At 41.3% G+C, this 22,369-nt stretch overlaps 4 protein-coding genes across 9 annotated transcripts in view; 2 read left to right on the top strand and 2 right to left on the bottom strand.

Annotated features, from left to right (window-relative positions):
• The window catches only part of LOC110985317 (uncharacterized), a 44,726-nt gene extending 41,705 nt beyond the window's left edge, over positions 1-3,021 (bottom strand). For 2 of the 3 annotated variants that reach the window (XM_087141101.1, XM_087141103.1), the window contains exons 1-2: positions 2,924-3,021; positions 886-1,239 (exon numbers count right to left, since the gene is read on the bottom strand). The gene's annotated coding sequence lies outside the window, so the exon portion shown is untranslated. Of the gene's footprint in view, positions 1-885; positions 1,240-2,901 lie in introns of all 3 variants that reach the window. The other variant, XM_087141102.1, reaches the window with a different exon arrangement.
• Positions 3,022-3,467: 446 nt separating this feature from the next.
• LOC110986755 (large ribosomal subunit protein mL63-like) lies at positions 3,468-5,635 on the top strand. Its single transcript, XM_022248919.2, has 3 exons — positions 3,468-3,682; positions 4,765-4,876; positions 4,974-5,635. The coding sequence occupies exons 1-3, from the start codon at positions 3,612-3,614 to the stop codon at positions 5,112-5,114; spliced, it is 324 nt and encodes a 107-aa protein (XP_022104611.2). The 5' UTR covers positions 3,468-3,611; the 3' UTR covers positions 5,115-5,635.
• Positions 5,636-6,158: 523 nt separating this feature from the next.
• The window catches only part of aifm3 (apoptosis inducing factor mitochondria associated 3), a 37,553-nt gene continuing 21,342 nt past the window's right edge, over positions 6,159-22,369 (bottom strand). For all 4 annotated transcript variants that reach the window (XM_087141105.1, XM_087141107.1, XM_087141106.1 and 1 more), the window contains 8 exons: positions 21,600-21,730; positions 20,969-21,084; positions 12,150-12,365; positions 11,528-11,645; positions 10,408-10,506; positions 9,863-9,938; positions 9,277-9,381; positions 6,159-8,647 (listed from right to left, as the gene is read on the bottom strand). In XM_087141105.1, the coding sequence (XP_086997231.1) occupies positions 8,614-8,647; positions 9,277-9,381; positions 9,863-9,938; positions 10,408-10,506; positions 11,528-11,645; positions 12,150-12,365; positions 20,969-21,084; positions 21,600-21,730 (895 nt within the window). In that variant the 3' untranslated portion in view covers positions 6,159-8,613. The remainder of the gene's footprint in view (positions 8,648-9,276; positions 9,382-9,862; positions 9,939-10,407; positions 10,507-11,527; positions 11,646-12,149; positions 12,366-20,968; positions 21,085-21,599; positions 21,731-22,369) is intronic.
• Positions 12,374-20,475, top strand: LOC110986754 (uncharacterized). Its single transcript, XM_087141104.1, has 2 exons — positions 12,374-12,672; positions 15,186-20,475. Exons 1-2 carry the CDS (start codon positions 12,532-12,534, stop codon positions 17,193-17,195), a joined length of 2,151 nt encoding a protein of 716 aa, XP_086997230.1. The 5' UTR covers positions 12,374-12,531; the 3' UTR covers positions 17,196-20,475.

Here is a 22,369-nt window from a genome sequence, read left to right as displayed (position 1 = left end):
GCTGCTGTCAAATCGGGAACCACAGTACATACAAGACAAAGGTTGGGGCTAAGTCGATGACTTAGCGGACCGGACTACCAGAACAGTATAATATACAATTTCAATTTTCTTCCAACATATCTGCTGAACAGTTTTATAATGCAGTGAAACTATTTGTCATGAAGCAAAGAAAGGTGGACCTGTGAAGTTTGGCAGTTGACATTTCCAGGTTTATGGCACACCAACCCCTTGTGCATTTCACTTCTTTGTACAAGTATTTATTTATGACATGTAGTCATTTTATACAAAAAATACAGTTATTTCTGTGTCCTGCAGATCACAAGCAAAAGTGGCAAATATGCACTTTGACAAATTCAAAGATGCATGGAGTACGAGACCGACAGTACTGTGCAGAATACTGCATAATAGCTTTGAAAGCCCCTATCCCAAGGTCCTTGTCATAACAGGGTTCCACTGTACAGCTCAGTAAGAAAACCAAGTGGCTCATGTCACAGAAACAGCTGGTATAAGACTGATTACAAGATGTTACGGGGGAATACTGAGATGATTCCAGTGGCGTATATCCGGGGGTGGGTTTTTTTTACAAAAATTCATAATATTGTATTTCTCAAATATTAATCAAATACTATTAGCACCAAAACCTTTTAAAAGAAAATTAAACAAGAAAAATGAAAGAAAGGATGTCGGGACCGTGAGTAAGACTTGAAATTTTTTTCTCAACCAACATCATTCACTCTTGAATTTGAACCCCCCCCTCGCTGCGTCAAAAGCTGGATACGCCTCTGGGTGATTCACACTACAGCATGCCACCAATTGGTTGCAACAGACTGGTACAGAGAGGCTTTTTTCAAGTTTACTTGGTAAAGCTCCTAGGAAAGAACTTACCGGGACTGTCCTACTCGGTGAAGCTGATGGAGAAGCCTCTCTCCATCTTGGAGTGGTCCAAGACGAATGTCACCAACACCACATAGCTGTTGGTCAGGCAGTCAGGAAAGCTGACGGAATGTCCAGGCCTGCATAGTGGATGACCTGCGAGCCTAGGTCAACCAGATCCAACACTGATATAGTCGTACTGGGGCTCAATGGAGAGATCAGTGAACTGCACCAGCATGTGCTAGCCCAGCTTGACAAAAATGAGTCAACGGCATTCATCATTGCTGCGATAGCCGGAGGAGAATTCTGGGGAGACAATGTTGATGCTACTGTCCGCTGGGATGATGTTGGCTACGCACTGACCACCTAGGAAAAGGAGGGATTATTACATTCATAAGTGCCAAGACTAAGAAGTCAGAAATCAGAACACCCATTTTACGAGCCCTCAGCAAAACATGGAGTTATGTGATAGCTGCTATTTACAAGCACACACATGTACATGCATGCGTAACAGCTGCCACTTTTACATAGCACATAGCATCAACTGTTGGATGTCCTATCTGTAACAACACGCTTTACATGCCTGCCTTGTTGCAATCCCATCAATAAATACAACAATGACATGCAACAGACGTAGGTAAGACCTTAGCACATGCACTATGCATATGCTTCACCCTCAGCACAATATGGCCCCCACCATAGGGTTTTAGGGTTACTTTGCTCCAACTTTGCTTCAAAAAATCAAGACAAATAGAGGACTACAAACACAAAAATAACATTTATGGAGCGTATGCGGCTCACTCACTACGCTATATACGGAGGTAGTCCAGTACTGTGAGCCACATTCGGGGGCTAAGGGTACGGAGGCAGTCCACATGGTCTAGTACCTGGGCCCCATTTATCATAATGCATGTACCATGGCACTAGACTTGTAGTCAGCATTTGTGAATCTGAATCATATACACTGTAGTTGGCAAAGCCTCCATCCATGCCATCAGGATACACAACAGCAACTTCACCAATTGCTGAACTTAAACTGTCCAGACGTCATCCTGACATAACTTTATAGGCCAAATTCACCTCCATGATGTAGGAAGCCACGACTTGTTCATGACTTCCGGCCAGTGCGGTGAAAACAACCCGAGTACCCCCAGAACTGTGGGGTCTGATGTCCGCCCACAGTTCTGGGGGTACAACTACAACCGGAAGGGAACACACTTTTGCAGTGGAAATCAACATAAATGCATTTGTTTTCAACTCGCACGCGCACTGACCCGAGGTTGCGCAAAGTGACCTGAGGTCATGCAAAGTGACCCAAGATCATGCAAAGTCACGTCCATGTATAGGCTACCATTATGTTAAAACAGCCGTCAGAAAGTGATAAAATGTCCTAACATTATACTTAAAACGCAGTGGCTGTTGTTATGGCAGCCGTAACGAATCTCTCACTTTCTATTGTTACGGCACTGCAACTGCGCAAGCACGCCAACTTCAGCGCAGATTTTCTCCAATGAGAAAAGAAAAAAAGATTCTTGCTTAGGCTTATACAATTAGAAACCAACATAAAAAAATAATTATGGTATGAAACATGAAATTTAGGGGGAAAAAATAAAATAATCCAAACACGGACTCGAACTCACAAACCAGTGGTTCCAAACTTTCCACCTTGACCACTCGTCCGTTCAGCAATCCAGGTAATTTTAAAATATATAAACCGTCGTGATGATTAGCTACGTCATCGCACTTAGCCTTTGGCAGTTCAGTGCCGTAACGTTAGGAAATGAGAAATGCATTACGACTGCCGTAACGATAGCCACTTCGAACTTGAAAAGTGATATTTAGTTAAGAAAATTTAAACTAGGCCTAACACTTTTATTTTTCATTGAGGGCGCTCTTCATAAAGGCCTGCCTACTTTTAACAGTAACACTACCATGGTAACACTAACAGTGACTAAGTAAGAAATGATTTAGATTCTTTCAGACAAATCTCATAGGTTTGTGCGCGGGAGCATTAAGAGTCTATCTAACCAACACATTTTCTCCATTTTACTTCTTAGATGACAGTTTCATCGCATTCTCCCACGACTCCTGAATTCGAATTCTCCGCTCACGTCACGCGTGCACATTGACATTTCCAAGGAAGTCTGGAAACTATTTTAGGAACCAGTCTATTAAGCCAGAAACAGCGCCCTCTGTGACCTTGGCGAATAGCGCCCTCTATTGATCAAATATTTAGCGCCCTCTCTTGAATTTGTGGACAGCGCCCTCTATTGATTTTAGAAATAACAGTTTAAAACTAGTCTGGTTCCCTGACCCAAAATTCCCTGACAACTCTTGATTCAACAAGAATAGTCGGAATGAATGGGTCTGGTATCCAGATCATTTTAAAATTGCAATTAATACAAAAGTGAAAGCACGCCCTCTATTTTGGACAAGAGCGCTCCAACAGTGATATTGCGCCCTCTGTTGAAAAGGAGTTTTGACGGTATATGTGGAATAGCGCCCTCATACATTCCAGCTGTGTAGAGTTACTTTATTTGGCTTTAACCTCGTCTCCACTGGCTTCCTTATTAATAAACACAGCTGACACGCTCATCCCCAGGTCAGTGTCGGCTGAAATCAGGTTGACTAAGTTGGGATAGGAGCTCTCTTTCTGTTCAACTTTAATTTCTTTGGAACTATTTGCACTTTTCTTATTAATACTTCAACAGTAATTGGCAACTTTTATCCATTTCAGCATGTGGCTTACACAGGTTGTAATGGCTGTCCGTCGTTCATCTAAGTACACGCCTGGCCGACTGTTTAGTGGGTGAGTTTACTGGTTGAGTTGGTTCATATCAGTGTTCATGTCATAGCGTATCGGACAGGTAGTCCAGACAGGGGGCCCTAGTACTAGTAGTAGGGCCTATAGTAGGAAGTACTACTAATGTTGACAAAAAAATATGTACAGTAAGTGCTCTTAATTTATCTTATTGCAGAACTTTTGGTAATTTTGTACTTTCGTCAGGGCACGCAGATTCAGTTCTAAATGAATTCAGAAAAATCCATTCATTCACGTTCATTCCACCTGGATGCAGCATTGGCCTACCAAGTTTGAAATAATACAGTAGGCCTACTACTCACTACTAGCACTACTAGGCCTATTGGCCTAATTTAAATGTGGGAAGTCGGCAGTTTTTATGTTTTTAGTCTCTTTGAGAGAAACAAGTTTGGTAAAGTTGAACTTTGAGAACTCAAAGTCACCACTCTGTGAATAGAGGCATTATTTCCATCATGTTTGTGGGTTTTTTACGCTGTTTTTTAATCCAGACTTGTGAAGATCCGGCAGATTTTTCCTGTGACAGCAACCCTGAGATACCTTTAGCTCTTAAAAATGATCGTACAGGAGTTTCAGACCATGAGACCAAGTATTTTTTTTATAAATCTGACATTTTTACCCAGCAATTTCTCGCTTCCACCCGATGGCAATAGCTCTGTACATGCTGTCATGTTTATCACATTGCACAGCCACCAGGCCGGCCAATGGCCAAGCTTGCCCTGCATTTCGGTTCGACGATTTTTGGAGGCAATCTAAGTTCTTGCAATCCGTCACAGCTACACAGCATAGCGTCCTGGTGGTATCAGCTTACAGTCCTGACAGTAAAGACGGCCTCACGATGAAAACAAGATACCATCCCCCACCTCCCAAAATTTTGAACTGACATGCAGAGCAAGTGTGGCCACTGGCCAGCCTGACACATGCGCAGTGTGATAAAAACAACGGCATGAATAGTGTGATCGACGTCCGGTTGAAATGAGAGATTGGCAAGTAAAGGCCAACACTGACAACTGTCATTCCCAGCTTTCTCATTTTGTTGACTTGCAATGTGTGTTTTTTTCCCCAAATCTCAGCAAGCACCGGAAGCACAGACCTGTGACAAACAACATGGTGAAGAACCTCATGAGGCGGCTGGAGATAGAGAAGGAAAACGAGACTTATCTCTGCATGCCCTACCTGACAAGAGTGAGTATGGCAAATCTTTGGTTCCATCTTGACTCATCCCCTCTTTGATCAGAACGGGGCTCAACAATGTGTTCTTGTCAACCCCTTTTCTCTACAGGCCGAGGAGAACGGACATGCCAAGGAGCAAAACTACCTTGAATACAAGGAACTCAGCGATAGGAGACGGAGTGCTAGCATGAAGCCCCACAACTATATAGAGGACCACCTAAGCCATCTCAAACACTCCAGAAAGTGGTAGACCAAGGACTGGAAAAATCACCCGAACTGCTTCAGTAGTAGTCAACACAGATGGAGTAGCCTGCACTTTCAAGAGTTGTCTGTGGGGAGTTGCTGTGCATTGACACAATACCATCCATGTTTCTCATCTTTTCAGTCAAAAGAGCTATAAAAGCCATGGATTTACCTATTAAAATATGCAGGTGCTTCCACAGTAATGTTGACAATGTGTAGGTGTTGATCAGGCCTGCAGTGGAAGACGACTGGAGGTATCCACCATCGATATAAGTCTTTGGACCTTGTTATATGTCTGCTCTTTGCCGAGTGCGTGTACTTACAGGCTTGAGAGTTGTATGTGAAACTCATGGACCAGGTGTCAGCAGTCAGCATGTTGAATAGACCAACTGTCAATTCTGTTGGTATACCGTCGGACTGCAATGATAGGGACATGTACATGTGCATTGCTTACTGCACTATTAAACTAGTGCACATTTTGATTTTTAGATTTTCACAATGCTATTAGGTAGTAAATTCTCCCCCCCCCCCGCAAAAAAAAAAAAAAAAAATTGGCTCATTTCAGTTCCTGAATTACGTTTGCTCTTCTCCATGTGATGGAAATTTCAGGAGTCAAGCTGATTTGAGATACTGAGAGCAGGTAAAATGGCACCACCCACTTCCACGCAAGGCAAGAATTCCTCTCACATCTGGATGCAATTCCATGTCATCCACCCATGTGGGATAGCGATCACTGGATGTCACGATTTCGTTGCCAGTGAACTCTACGGCAACATTTGTCAGCTCAGCATATGTTGTACAGCAGGTCCTTACCTGTACCTGCATGAATGCCTGGATGGCATGTTGCCTGTGCCAAAGCCATTTGAGTGCTGCCTGGGAATTATCTGCCTTCCTGATGAGCAGAATTGGGCCCGAGCCACCGATTCTAAGTTGGATAGAATACATATTCTTGTTATCTTCCAAGATGCTATCTACACTAGATGAAAGGGAAGTAACGGGCTAGAAACAGCTACGGAACTATCAAATAAAGGCAAGGAAAAGAAAAACCGAGTAAAAGCCCAGATTTCTGTGTTTTCTTTCCTCCTTTGTGTGTACAAACAGTGCAGTTTGTCCATCATTCAGATTAATCCCTATTAAAATAATTTGGAGGCCCAAATTGTAACAGTTAATATATGTGGGTCATGAATGCACTGATTCTAGATAATTTGGGTCAACTATACAATATTGTATGATCAGGGAAGCAAGGCTGGATCAGTGCACATAAATTAGAACATTATGAAATGAGATTTGTACCTATTGCTGGTGTTTATATACTCTGCATAGAAATACTGCATCAAATAAAAATTTGTCTCAGAAGATTAAAGTAACCCAAGATATTCTATGTAAAAATCTGAGTTTTAATCTAGAAAAATACTGTGATTGGGCTGCATTTTAGCCACGTAGATATGGCAAATTTGTGTGCATAATGAGAGGGAAATTGTACATGCATATGGCACATTTACTCACATACTCCTAATGATACTACACAAAACAACACCAACCGAGTCTGAAATCCTGGCATTAATTAAACACTACCTACAGTATTTGTACATGTACTTGCATATTTTGTCAAGAAATACATACTGTATTTAAAAAGGGGTTTCAGCCAACACCCTATGCCAAGCATTCTACCAATGCATAATCACCACCTATAAAGCATTCTTTCTGAAATTTCCCATGGCAAATTATCGTAGTACAAATTGATATCAAACTATATACATATATACTTTTATAAACTATCAGTCTCCTCTTCAGCACTTTCGAGTACACCCCACAAATTTAAAATACAACATGTGGCCTCTAGTCTTCTTTGCAATATCTGTGTTATAAATTGTTTTTTAAAAAGTACATATGGTTATATAATTTATGGTACATATCAGCTTCATTGTTCTGACAAAATGAAATACCTTTCAAATTAAATAGCAAAATTATATTTTGCTTATCTTAAAAGCAAAGTTGAATTTGTGATTCTGATTGGCCACAGGTATAAAATTTCATATTTTTAAGGGACTCAGTCGTTCTGCCTTTGATAATGAAAAGTTTGGCAGGGCACCAAGGCCAACAACATGAAAGAAAGTCATTTTTGAGGATGATAATGTCGACGAAAAATGAAGGAAAACGTCCTGATGCACATTATTACAACGGGGAAACACCTGTCATGGTCCAGACAGTGTGGTTGTAGTAGCTCGAGTGGGCTACCGTGCCACATGTTGGCTGCCGCGTCCAAACACACCCGGGAGGCAATCACACACAAAAATGCGCTCAACCAATGCTACAATCACAAACACTGAAACCTTGAAATTAATGCACACATCCCAAGAAAGCGGGACCACGGTTTATGAATGAACTCACAGTAAACTTGATCAGAGACTTCTGATTGTCTCCACCGCTATTTAGCATGTACCTGTATGTAACAGTTCGCACAGGTAAAGATTTGGACCTGGACTGTGTTGCCATCATGCAATGCCCTCGGCTGGCAAATCTACCTCCTGATCTATCTGCCATGGCCCTTTCTGTAATCTTTTAGCAGTGACACAGGTGCCTGTATTATGCATGCAGCATGTGATTACCAATATGTACATATACATATATTGTGTAGGAGTACATTGAGAAACGTCCACAGGGTTTTGGTACACCCTCCCAGTGTTCCAAAGTTCATCACAAAGAACACTCAAAGGGAATCATTAAAAACAAAGGGAATCAGAGACGGTACTAGGGTGCCACGACCAGTTGAGAAAAGGCCAAAGCAAGACTGGCCATGAAACGTATGGTTGTTGGGAAGGGTGAAGCATGTGGTTTTGTGAAGGGCATTTGGCAAAATAAAGGACATTTGACGGTACTGGACATTATGACTGCTATTCATTTTGAGTCCTGTGGTCAATCCGGGGTCAGACTGCTTTATACATGAATATGTATACATGTACACCAATATACCATAGTCTACTTGTCACTGAATTGCGCTATTTTTCCCGTCAGATATTGTGCGTAATTCTTTAATACACATTTTAAGCTGAATGTACTACTTGCACTACACGAACCTTCAAATTTTTTTGGGTTGTTCTTTTTTTATTTTTGCTTTTTTTTTTGAGAGAGTGGCTTATGACCTGTTATCCAAATCAAGATCTGTTGAATAGGTCATGACTGCATCTACGCAACTTGTAGGATATGTGGCAGAGTGGCTTCGATAGGATTGAATACAATCTCCTTACCCTGCACTTAAAATTGTAGGGCCCAAATCCCATATATAGCTGCCCACCAATAGCAACAAATTTAAAACAAGGAACTCCACTTTGGTTCAGTTGAACGTAGTACAACAAAGCTGGTTGGTGAATTTCAGGGTTTTAAGGGAATATTGCACGAACCATATGTGTACCATGTACACTGGATCTGTTTGCTTCAACTTTGGGTTCCCATCCAAGCCTAGCCTGAAATCCATCACTTGTAGCTACCGTTGAATGGTCGATCATCTACAGGCGACTCTGCCATGCCTCAGGATCAGATCTGTATTATTCAAAAGAAAAAAAAAATTAGTGGTATTTTGAGGGCGGGACAGCAGCGCCGTTAAACATCATAGATACCAGGTTCAAAAGCCAGTCACTGTTCATGCTTCTTCCTCAGTTGGCAACACTAACCCTTTTGTTTGTTTGTTTTTTTTTAATATGAAGGTAATCTTTAAATTGGTTTCATTGCAAAGTTTCAAGGTAAAACATCACTGATTGGGGGATGTTTGTCTTAAAAGGCTTGGCAGAAAGTTCGGTCGTGCACAGGGATAGTTTTACTAAAGCAACAGTAATTGAAGACAGCAAGACTGAAACAGTCTGGAACGTCGGTGGACACTTCCAGTTTTCCTTCAACGGAATAGTCCTACTCCTGTGACATGGACTTCAGAATCAAGAAACTGTTTGAAACAGATATTTATATTGGCCAACTAGAATGAAAAGAACTTCATTATCACATTGAAATAAGAAAGTTATTAACTGTTGTTACAGTAAGAAAGTTACCCAATATAATACTATTTTAGGTATCTATTTATAACCTTTAGGGTCAATCATTATTTCGGGATGCTGAGAGTTTTTCTCCTGATGTACCACACTTCCATTGTCATCTCACACACTAAACCATACACTTACTTCACGTCAGATTTTGTGAGTTCCCTCCCTGATGCAATGTACTCTGCGAACTTTGACACCACTGGGTCAGAGTTCATGCTGGCCACAGCTACAACATGATCACCCCTGGATGGTAAGTAGCACGTATAGATTTAGTATTGAAACCTAAAACTAAGACTGTCTTTGGTGGCCACGATAATTTTGCCACGCACCGCTGAATGACAAATAAAATTGAAATTTAACATACTGCAGAACGAAAATCCAAATTTAACTTAAGCTGAAAATAACAAATTTATACTCATCATGTTTTGTGGAACCGTAGAGAAAAATAACTTGACTGTCCATTTCAAACTGAAATTTCTGATTTTCCAGACCTGGTAAAAGTAAATCTCAATTGATTTACAGAATTCCTACTGGATAAATTCACAAAACCCCTCCTTCATTAGTTTTCCAACTTCCGTTTCGTTGATAGCACTCCCTTTTCCTGACATTTCATCCCTTCCTACAAAGAAATGTGTTTTTATCTGCACCCTCGGTCAAATTAAAATGTTTTAAGCAAATATAAAACAACAGCTGATGCTACACACTCACAGTAACATGCACTCACTTGATATAGTAAGCTACAAATTTCAGTTCTTCTGGGTTGCCTTCAATAATGACATCCTCAAAGCCAGCATTATAACCTGTGGAATAAAAAGCACAGTACCAGTTGTATACTGCTACTGCATGACTAGTCTAATTGTTCAAATGGGTTACATAATGGAAATGCATTTGAAAGATATGAAAAGAACGGTGGAAAAGCGATTTGGGGTTTTGTGACAAATCTTTCAGTCAATACAAATTTCACTCAATCTGACTCATGTGGTAAATCTGAAGAAACCAAAATGCTTGCTCACAAGTTCAAGATACGTTGAAAAGCCCTCAAATTTATTTCTTTCCGGTAAAAAACCTGACTTGTCAGAGCAAAAAAACTTGCAGTCTCATGATTTTCTGCAATGTACGTATCACTCCTAAGTAATAAAAGATATGTCTCTGTCAAGTAACAAGGGTACTTCTTCCTCATATCTGGGCAGCATCTTCGTCTTTGACAATTTGAGCCTTATTGAAGGCGTTCAGTTGAACGGAAAGAACCAATTTGCAGAGTAGAAACACCTGCATATCGGACACTCTTGCCAAACAGCATAGTCCAGAAGTAGGGCACACTGTCCAGCTCCATCTCCTGATTCAACATGTTCAGAGCAGCGATGCGACCTGCATGAAGTGGAAACACAGAAGGTAACCCTCAAGCCTTAACAGTACACAACCATGCTAGTAAAGCTTCCTCAATCCATCAGAATCCAATACTGTGATTTAGCACATTAAAAAAAATTGGAACATCCAGACAGGTCCAAAGCTGCATTGGCTTATGAGAGAATGAATGGCAGAGTGGAGATTCTTCTGACTGGGCAAGAAACATGTAGCTAGTTCTTTTTTTAACTTCTTGGCCACACTTCAAGTTTGCAGAGAGATGTTTTTCACATCCTCTTTGACACCATTAGCTACCTTCTTGACAAAATGTCATATTTTATTCAGCCTGCCCCAAATACTTGTCCTGATGTGTAGGAAAAAAAAGTGCCAAATGCAAAATGGCCATAAACATAAGTATGATCCAATCCCACAAAATGAGTCATGGGTTGCAAAGGCCTTCCAATGAATCTTGCTCAATGTAAAGCAAAAGGAACCCTCAACAGTTTTCACCTACAATGTCCACTTTAACCCTCAACAGTTTTCACCCGCAATGTCCACTTTAACCCTCAACAGTTTTCACCCACAATGTCCATTTTAACCCCTCAACATTATTCACCCACAATGTACACTTTAACCCTCAACAGTTTTCATCCACAATGTCCACTTTAAGCCTCAACAGTTTTCATCCACAATGTCCCATTTTAACCCCTCAACATTATTCACCCACAATGTCCCATTTTAACCCTAACACTCCTCCATGCCTCACCCATTGGAGGATTAAGGACTGCTAGGGTAACTCAGTCAAACATTACAAATAACAAGCTCAGCTTTCATTTTATTAACGCAAACTGAATCTACATCATAAATGCTTCATTATGATGGCAAATTTACAAAGCATGAAAGCCTTCGAAATCCAAGCCCAATGTTTGATAGAGCATGTCCCACTTTCTATGTGAATTTAAACACAAAGTCCTTTAGTGGTTTCTTTGCTGAAGCAAAGTAGCTCCCATGATACTGCTCCTCAGTGACTCATCAGCGGCCTTACCATGAATACAGGCAACCTGCCAGTGGCCAATGTTAACCTCTTCGTCTGCTTTCATGGCCAAGGGCACCTGGACTATGTCCCCAGCGGCAAAGACGTTGGGTTTGTTAGTCTTTAGGAACTGCGGGATAGGAGGAGACACCAGAACGGCTGATTCAAACCAATCAAATTTGAAACAAACTCAAACTAAAACAAATCAGTTTTTCTGTGGGGTGCTGTTGAGCAAGTTAACTTGAGGTCAATGCTAATGTTGTTGTATAAGTTTTAACAATTGCAAAGCCCCTGAAATGTTCTGTACGGCAATGAAACATTTTTTACTTGTTACAAATAACATACAAATGTATTTTCCTCAAGCTTTGTTTTGGCCCATAAGTTATATATAAACCTTTGTAAGGCATAAAGATATGTAAAAAATTGCACTGACAATTTAAGCTTTGAAAGTTTCCACCTGAGGCCAATGTGCATCCAAAATATGGACAAAATATTGCCAAAATGAAAGGGTGGACTAGCAAAGTGAAGCAATTTATCAAATATCTTTCAGTTTTCTCCACCCTTAGCAGATGATAAAAAGCAAATGATATCTTCATAAATTCAACCTGTCCTTTTCTCAGTTTGAAACTCTCACCTTGTCAACGACCACAGCCTGCCTGGAGTTCAGCGTGATCCCGCTATCCTTCAGAAAGTTGGTGGCTGGCATCACGCCAACTCCCATGACACACAGGTCAGCTGTCAATGTCTCACCACCCTTCAGCACCACCTCCCTCAGTTGCCCCGTCTCATCCCCATTGAACTGCTCCGGGTCAGAGTTGAGATAAAACTTGACACCCTTGTCTTCACACATCTACATAGTGTACAGAGAAAAATGTGTGTGATGCACAACTGCTTTGACAAATGTAGTCTTCTGATTCCACTCACGTTACTCAATGTACACAACATCTTTGTGTATTTATGTTGGGAAAGGGCACACCGGTACTACAATAAAGTATCTATAAAGTCCAATTTACATTATGTCTTGTAACATTCTGTCAACAAATCTATTTGGGCACATGCCAAATAAGAAAACTTTGGCCCTCTTTACAACCACCACCTTTGACTGTGTGGCCATTTGTGCATTACATTCCATGGAATATTTGGCTCATCTACCACGGGTAAGCAAATAGGAAGTTGTTACACTGAAAAATAATGCAATCTGGCTTTACTCAGAGGGCCGTAGGCTCCATGTATGGATGGCCAATTTTATTTGAAATAAAGAATCCTGGAAAGAGCCCTAAAAGCTGTTTTCGCTGACATCAAGTTTAAGTTTTAAAAACCACATTCCTGTTCTTTGTATCTTTGTACTTAAAACAGAGTAGAGTTAAATTACAGTGTTGACATGAACACACTGTTTCTATTCTATGTTTGGGCATGTTGTCTAATTGTGGGGACCCGATCCATCTCCCCCCCCCAGTGGTGGAGGCACACTGTTGTACCACCCCCCCCCCATTTTTGATTGGAGTAGTCCTGCCACGTCCACCACACTTGAACTAGTCTTGGGCCAAGACGGCAGAACTCGATAGCGGACTCGACTGAGCATATGCCGCACGTGCTGATTTCTACTGCACCCTCTTGTGACTTCATTTCACCAATCGACGGCTCATTCTACCGTCTTAGGAATCTCCTACAAACTGTTGAACTTTTCTTAGTTTTCCTCCGGATTTCCGGAGGAACCAATCAGTGCCCAGGAAATTTCAGTTGAATATGTATCTGATGAAAATAGTAACAGTACTGTGCACTGTATCTGCTGTGTTTGATGTAGCTTGGCCCACAGGCAAACACTGTCTTGGTTCTATACCGTGTGTTTCTTGAGCTGAGACAGTGTTTGCCTGTGGGCCAAGCTACATCAAACACAGGGTAGTCTATTGCAAGCATACAATACTGCATGTACTGTGTGCAATCATTCAATGTAAATGTACATGTACACTGTGCATGTGTGCGTTCTGCCAATGACGTGATTAAATCAGCCTGGGAGCGCGAACGGTCAAAAGGGGATTTTTGTGGGCGGGGAAACGCAGGATCTTTTTATTCATTTTGGGGTCACAATTAATAGGGTAACCATTAAATGTACGATGTTTTTGAAATGGTTTCATATTTATTGTTTTTTTAAATACATGTACACATGCACTAAATGTTTTCAATTTCTGTTACCCTTTAAGACAGTAGTTCTTTGTAACAGTAGTTTCTTTGAAGTGTTTCACTATTGCGGCCAAGGAATGGTGACCAAGTTATGAGCTGCTGTATAAAAGCATTGGGGGGAAGTTCAGTTAATGCAATTCTTTTCTTGTTGACTTTATGATTAACTATCATTTGTATGCAGAGGATGTTTCCTTATACATATTTGCCAATCCTAGAAGTACTGAATCATTGAATCGTGCCTTTTTGCCACTGTCAAATTACGTTGAGCATCTCCAGGAATGGATGGCCTATGATGGTGGTGTGTGTCGGATGCCTCTCTCACTCTGTCGGACAACTCCATTCTTCCAGCATCCACTGCTGAAAGTCTTGGTGTAAAGTTTGATTCAGCTCTTAAAATGGATCGACATATTGCATTACTCTGTCGCGGACTCCATAACCATCTTTCTATAGCACGCATGATTAGACCATACATAAGTGCTGAAGTACGCGAGCATGCTATCCGAGCTATTGTGTTGTCCTGACTTGACTATGCTAATTCACTACTGTATGGAATCAACTCATCTCTAATACAACATCTTCAGAGGGTTCAGAATCATGCCACTGAGCTGATCTTCAAGGCCTATAAGCATGACCATATCACCCCTTTGCTAAGAGAATTGCATTGGCTTCCAGTGAAGCAACGCATCGAATTTAAGATCCTGACTGTCATCTTCAAGAGTATCCAAAACAAAGCGCCAGAATACATGAACTTTGTGTATTACTTGGAAAGAAGAATTGCAGAATAAAACCACACTGCAGAGAGATCTCTATTATCAGAGCTCTCCCTACTGCCAGGTGTAGCATAATATTGACAGCCACAATCACTGAGTATGCTGCAATTAAATCAAAACATAGCACATAACATTTCTACCGAGATATTGATGAGATGACGAATGCATGACACAAAGATAAACTGTGCTGTACTGGAATCCATTCTCCTTTAAAAGGAGGTTCTTTAAGACAGGAGCCTCATTACTGCGGGAAGAAATCATGTTTTAAGAACAATTGTGCCAACAGCTGGTCAAAAACAAAATCATATATATAGGTTTTACATGTATTTATGGCCATTTACCACTTTCACTCAACATGTGTGGATGAAAATGAAAAATCAACTAAACGATAATTTCCATGGATACAGTGCCACACATTTCCTGAATTGGTGTCTTGAACTTTGAAACAAACACAAAGCCCATCTTAAAATCCCTCAATCTGATTTACTCAAGTCTTCAGTGTTGAGTTGATTACGACTTAACCCTTCCTAAAAACCACGTCACCCTAGTCAACACATTGTTCACTGAAATTTGCAAATCAGTAAAAACCTTTTCAAAAAAAAGACCATTTTCATTGTCATTTAATAGCTTAAATTTAAGTGTCAGAAGCTTGGATGGATTTACAGACTGAAGTTTATAGTCTGTCCCACTAAATAGCATCTCAATGCCTTTGTTGACAGGTACCAAATCTCCTCATCTTATTCAGCTCAACTCACCAAGTCAAGATGGCATCCAATGTCACAACTCAATCAGTGTTTAGCAATATTAGCATGGATCAGGTGGTATGCTCCATCTGCACCAACCGTTTCAGGCAGCCCAAAGTGCTGGACTGTTTGCACTCTTTCTGCCTGGACTGCCTTCAAAACCTGAGACAGAGCCCAGATCTTAACAGTAACAAGCTGACGTGTCCTCGGTGTGCGAGGGAAACCATTTTGAAGGGGTCTGGGATCACTGATCTCCCTGATAACTTTGCATTCAGTGCCCTGGTGGAAGAGGTCGCCATGCAGGATAAGCTACTTCAGGGTCTGGGGTCAGGGATTACATGTCAAGCCTGTGAAGAGGGAAATCAGGCAATTTCAAGATGCATGGAATGCGACCATTTCCTCTGTCAAGAATGTCAGCGGGCACATGGTCGGATGACGCTGATGAAATCTCATCGGATCTACACACTGGCTCAACTTCGATCGGGCAAGATCACCTACAAGAGCAAACTGAGAGAAATGGTTCCCAAGTGTAGAGAACATCCAGATCAGAACGTCAGTGTCTACTGCAATACGTGTCTGCAAGTCATTTGCACGACTTGCTCTGTTTTGAATCATCCATTACATTCTGTCACTGCTCTCACCGATGCCTTGGAAGAGTGCCAGAGCATTGTTGCAGAGCTCGTAGCTAAAGTTCAGGAGAGCAAAACAGAACTGAGCAGCATCCTACGAGAGACATGCGAATCCCACAAGGCACTGGATGCTGTCTTTGCTGACACTAAAAGGAAGATCAAGAAAAAGGCTGATCAGGAGGTTGATAAGATCCAAAAGAAGATTTCCGAGATCCGACAGGAGGAGCAAACATTGTTGGAAGAGACACAGCAAATTTACAAAGAAAGACTCAAACTATTTGAAACAGCCCAAACTTACAACAGGACAGAGGTGACCCAGGTAGAGCACAGGTTGGATGAAGTGAAGCGACTCATGGATCAAGCAAGTTGCTATGAGATTCTAGAACTTCAGCAGAAGCTCTTGGTTAACCTCAATGAACTGACATGGACCAAGCCAAAGCGAGTTTCTGACAAGTTGACCTTCCTGGATTTTGAGGAAAGTGAGAAGGCGCTTGGAAACCTTGTCCTGGAAGAGCCAGGGTCTGCAGCAAAGCAATCCCCAGGACCTTGCCAATCACTTTTGAGAGAGATACATGTATGGGAATTGAAGACAGAAATCAACAACTTTAAAGGGAAAAATGCAATCATAGCACACATTTCAACATTCTCCAACAATACAATCCTTGCACTGCAGTCCACCAACCAAACATTTTTTACAATCTCATCATCCACACGTCCAAATGAATCTCCTCCAGATCCGCAAAGGCTACAAATCAAAGGCCTTACTAAAACAAGGTGTATTGCAGTAAATGATGACGACAAGCTCATCGGGCTCTGTGGTTCTTGTGTCAAGGTCTTTGATGCACAGCATCAGCCCCTCCATCAGTTCAAACCAGCCATAGGGTTGGACCAACCAACTTGCCTTGCCGTGGATGGCAGCAATCTGATAGCAGTGGGCTATGAAGAAAGGAGCGAGATATCCCTGCACAAGCTGAACGGATCCCTCATTAGGAGACTGCCTGCTCCGATGATTGAGTGCTACCTGGCAACGTATAAGCAATGGCTTATCTACACTACCTACTGGGCAAAAAGGTTGATATGCATTGACTACCAGGGGTTCACCGTCTTCTCAACAGACATGACCGACGACATACTGGAGGGTGGGCACCCAACTGGTGTGTGCTGTGACACTGATGGCAGCATCTATGTTGGCGTGAGCAGATTTCCGGCGGGTGATGTTCTCCATTACAGCCCTGATGGCAAGTACATTGGCTACATCATCACAGGATGCATTGCTCCATGTGACATCACACTCACATCAGATGGCCAGCTGGTAGTGGCTGCTGGGGGCTCTGTGAGGATTTATCACCGGGTGTAAGAACAGATTTGTTCCCAACAAAACAAACAGACTGAAGCAAAAGATATTTGTGCAGCAAAAATCAGGAAGGCAGGGGTGTAACAAACATTCACAGGTTGATTTATTTGCCTTTGGGACATGTCATGAAATGTGAGAAAATATCACTGAGTGACTGTTTGAGCAATGTTACATCCTAGACAAGGTGGATAATTTCAAGGGGCAAAAAGATGGGTATAAAGAGAACAAAGTCTTTATTGCAACCTACTCAATTCTGCTTTGAAACATATGAAAGTTGGTTCCTGTCATTCAGAAAGGTGTTTAGTAACTGACTGTAGATACGGAACAATCCTTGAGGAAAACTCACAGTGTACATTAACAAAATTTAGTAAGAAAATAATTTAGATATGTTTTTGTCAACCAATACAGTTAAAATATACAAGGGTGCATCTACACTTAATTGTTTGGTTCTCAAATTTTTGACCATGTGGGAAGGGTAGTCGGTTAGGGGAAAAAGGAGGTAAACAATTTACTTGCTTGTCCCCTAGAATTCCTAAGATTATATTTTTCTCGTTTTTGTCCTGGTAGGAAAGTCCAGACGGGTTGGTGGCATAACGAAAGTTTTTTTTCCTCAGGGTCGGTCAGAAATTACCTACAGACATCCAAATGCACACATATTAAGAGCGATGGCATCTAAAATCACAAGACGTATATTTATCTCAGTTTGTGTGTTCACTGTCCTTTCCATGATGAACAGCAAAACTACATGTACCACCATCTATATGAATCAAGAATTTCCTTTCTCTGCCAGAAAAATTTAATCAGTCACAAGAAAATTGTGAGTCCATGCACACTGCCTCTCATTCTATACAATTACACTGTATATATACTGTGAATGTATGTAAGTTTCATAATGAATGTTTGGTGAAAATCCTCCAAAGATTTTCTGTAAAGCCTACCAGTAACTTATGTATACATGTATATGCTTTGAGAAACAGTTCATAAACTGCCAAATGTCAGCTACATTGTATTTAGCCGCATGCTGTATCAATGCTTTAGCTCCGGAAGTACTGTACTTGATACAAATACAATACCACTCGCATCATGCTTCTCCAGGATTGTAAAGCTCGCAAAAGCAGTCGCCCACCACGTTCTTATCTTCCGTTTTAGCCGTAACAATTTGTCGCACCATGACCAATTCCACTTGTTTTTTACTGATTTGTCAATCTCTTTCGGATCGGCAGTTCCATGGTCAACGAACTTCTTTCCTTCCACTATGATTTCGATTTTTTCCCAACTGCATGTGAACGTGTATACATACACACGTACTTGTACCAATTTGCAACAGCCAGTTGGCACATGGCCATGCAGCAGTGTGCCATGAATTTACATCTCAATGAAACAAGGACCTATTGGTAGTAACGTGCATGCATACGTATCATAATTAGGAGAATGACCGGTCATGTGAGAGGAATTAACCAATAACAGGGAAGAGTCTGATTCTGATTTTTACGAGAGTCGGATTTTCATGTGACATCGGGCATTCATGCGATCGCGAAGTGGCTTTCAGGCAAAGCGCAAGAACTGCACTTGTCACTGGTTCCCTCCTTTGGCTATGTAAAGAGAAATTAGGTTTGTGGGAATCTGCGAAATTCATTCCCCGTTTCCTACATAGATTGTACATTTCGAAGGGCATTGCTTATACTGTCCCAAAGCGATGTGTGAATCGAATTGTTTCAATGTACAAATTTCACTGGGAATTAGGGAAATTTTGAGCGCCACGTAATCAACAAACATTTACCCCCCTTACAACTTACCCCCTGAACCCACTGAACTCGAAGACCACAAATTTGAAGGGAAAAACAGGAATTCTGGTTAAACCGGAAAGATTCCAATGCCTGCAAAATCTTATGAACTACAAATACTAAATTGTTGGTTAAAAAGCAGCTTTTGTGTAATAACCCTTTAAGGTCATGGAGATGGGTACTGACATTTGGAGTATACATCTGAAATCCCAATGAATTCATCAAAATTGTACCTTGTGTATGGTGGGGTTTTTTTTTTCTGGTTCTTCTTGTGGTGGCCAGACTTAGTCAAGTCTAGGGATTTTTTTAAGTTTTGCGCATCGTACACTTTGTCATGAGCTTTGAATGTTCCTACTCGCTCAACATATTCTTAACATTATATTTAAATTGTTGCATTTTCTCTGTAAAGTCACCCACGTGGTCGTCCATGGTCGTAATCACAAATCAACTGTATTCTTATTAATGTTAGTCTGAAACAACAGGCTTAAGACTACTATTTCATGCCAGATATGGGCGTAATCTTGCATGCCCATGCGACGTACTTTGCCATGGCGTACGTGACAATCTGCCTCTCTGGCACGAGTTTGTTTCGTCAGATGGTAAGTCCACTTTCGTCCTAAATTTCTTGCATTTTTTAATCTGTCATTATTATGCAGTTTTGGCCTGTCTATGTGAGCCAAGTGTAGGCTCCGACTCGGGTAGGAAACTCCTGACTTAGAGTGAGATTGTTCACCGCATTGTTGTGAAAGTTTTGTGGAAAGTTTAGCCATGTGACTTGTACAAATGCATGAAGCGCAACGACTGTTCCATGGTTGGGCCTGAAGACTGCTACATATCTTTGCACTGTTTCACTGTGTATTCTTTACACAGGTGAACTCTGTAGAGAGAGCAGGTTGCACAGTGCCCTTGCCATATCTCATAACCTTTATCCTTTACCCTTACCATGTAACAGTTGCCCTCTGTCATAACTTGTACCCTCCTTCATAACTTGTACCCTCTGTCATAACTTGTACCCTCCGTCATAACTTGTACCCTCCGTCATAACTTGTACCCTCCGTCATAACTTGTACCCTCTGTCATAACTGCAAAAATAATCATTATAATGTCGCCACAGCAAAGCCACGCGGGCGTGGCTCATCATGGTGAGCACGTGCTCGCGATCACACTGCATGGATGGCCGGCCCATGCCAGTGCACGTCTGCACTGTGTGATCGCTAAACTACTGGTGTCCAGGATTGGCCAGCCAATTGCAAAGGCCTTGCGATGCGGTTTCATGGTTTGATTTTCAAAAAATCTGATTTTCCAAGGTAAAGAGTGCTGTAACTGGAATCACTTTACATGCTTTATATGGTTCTGGGGGCCGAAAATCGTGAGCGTTATATCCCGAAAAGCATTGTAAACAGGAGCGCTGTAACCACATAAAAATATACACAGTGAATGGGCGTGCAGTTGGGGAAATGCAAATTGAGCATTATATCGGTAAGAGCATTATATCAGGGAGCGCTATAACGGGAATCTACTGTATCCTTCCACTCTGTTGCTGAATGTTACAACTACATGTACCTACTGTGTCTGTGTATAAGACTTTTCTTCACATGTATCTACGTGTGTACATCTTGTATCTTTCATCTGGTTATCAATACGAATTGAGTCTCTGTCTTCTGTTGAAAACTTTTACTTTATACGTTCAAAAGAGGGTCAAAGGTCAAACAGCTTTCAATTGCTTGAGCACTGCACTCACAACAGTCTGTTTATGATGTTGAATAATATGCATCTTGAACTTGTGCACATAATTCGCAGCAAAAATAAGTGGAAAGGACTGTTGGACTCACTGCCACAAAGCATTTCAAAAGTCCCCTACTCTAGGAGCCAGGAGAGCACCAATCCTTACAGTTGTCATACACCTGTCAACGTACCAGGCTGTATTAGCTGGGATCAACACAAAACCTGATCATGACTGGGTACGTAAGCTTCTTCACGTTATGCACTTACCTTTTGCAATGCCTTGCCAATGGTTTCACCCAAGGATGCAATGTATGGGGCTGCGCTCCTGCCTATAATGGACACACTGCTGGCTTTACCGGCAAAGTACGCAGCCATTTCCATGCCTAGCAAACCACACAAAAAATTTGTGTTCATCCGATATGCAACTTGATAACATCTTTTACCTTCAAAATACAGCCTACATTCCTTTTGAAACGATGCTCAAGCATCATAGAATACTAACTCTCCTTAATATGCAGATTTTCAGGGAGCTTCTCACATCCTTTTGCAGTCTGTTCCGTGTTGATTTGTAAACATTTCCTGAAGTTTGAATTGTCAAAGTAACTTGAGATCACCTAGACCAGACCATGGCCGACATTTCAAGAAAGGATTCCAATGGTGGTATGATCTACTTTTCGACCACAGTATATGACTATCACTCAAAGAACGTGAAATAAAAAGTAAGAAACTAGAATACGATCAAAAGTAAACAGTTTACAAATTGTGGAAGTATTTCATCAGTATGGGTGTTACACCACTGACCCACTAACACTTGAGATAAGACACAACCATAAGTCAGTAATAAAGCAGCAAAAGTTCCAGACTTCTAACCCCATGTCATTCGGTGGTTACAACTTACCGATGAACGAGGTACCGACAATGACGACGTTCTTGCCCTTGCCTTGCTCAGCGATGTAGTTGGCATCCTCTGGACTCCTCAGCACACACACATTCCTCAAGTCTTTGCCTGGAATGTCTAGAACACGAGGGCTGCAGAGAAAGAGAGAACTTGCTGTTAACAGACAAGGCTGATAAAATAAAAACTGCTGAATTTTCAATGGCGGCACAACTGACAGAGAGAATCCCATTCCACAAGCACTTTGGGAATTTTACATCATGAGTTAACAATGAAACAGAGCTGACAACGGCAGAAATATAATTTAACACTGACTGCATCCTTCAACAAAGTTTTATTTCAATCGTACATTTGATGTTTTCGTTGGTTCCCCGCAAGCCCATACAATATTCTTTTCCTGCTGATAATTTACCTCCTCTCAGAAATAACTAGATATTTCCCTCAGAAAAAATGCAAGCAATCATTTGACATCTAGGAGGAATGGAGGAATTCAATTGTATCACTCTACAACAGCATGGCTGCAGTAGTGCCATTTGAAGAATGTGATGTGTCTGTCGAAAAAAATAGACTTTTGGGCAACTGTATCAACTCTTGTTGAAACATAGATTTCCCTTTGAATTAATTATGATTTTTCCAAACGGAGTTTCTTTGGTAATGTGTCATGAGACTGATAACAGGAAAACTGCCCATTCATGTTGTAGACCATAAATTTGCACTTTGTGGAATCTTCGAAGGCAAAACTGTGATACCAAACTTTTACAGTACATTTTCAA

This window comes from Acanthaster planci, linkage group LG09 (assembly GCF_054643075.1).
Source record: "Acanthaster planci isolate LZ-2023a linkage group LG09, COTS_SCS, whole genome shotgun sequence".
Classification (NCBI taxonomy): Eukaryota; Metazoa; Echinodermata; class Asteroidea; order Valvatida; family Acanthasteridae; genus Acanthaster; species Acanthaster planci.
The sequence above is the reverse complement of the archived record's forward strand: the minus strand, read 5'-3'. Positions and strand labels throughout refer to the sequence as shown.

Bases quoted from the DNA above. Each gene is read 5' to 3' on its own strand.
- LOC110986754 (XM_087141104.1), top strand. From the start codon at position 12,532: ATGTCTTGTAACATTCTGTCAACAAATCTATTTGGGCACATGCCAAAT. The intron at 12,673-15,185 runs GTAAGCAAATAG...CTTTGTTGACAG, and splicing joins ATTTGGCTCATCTACCACGG to GTACCAAATCTCCTCATCTT.
- LOC110986755 (XM_022248919.2), top strand. From the start codon at position 3,612: ATGTGGCTTACACAGGTTGTAATGGCTGTCCGTCGTTCATCTAAGTAC. The intron at 3,683-4,764 runs GTGAGTTTACTG...CCCAAATCTCAG, and splicing joins CCTGGCCGACTGTTTAGTGG to CAAGCACCGGAAGCACAGAC. The intron at 4,877-4,973 runs GTGAGTATGGCA...TTTTCTCTACAG, and splicing joins GCATGCCCTACCTGACAAGA to GCCGAGGAGAACGGACATGC.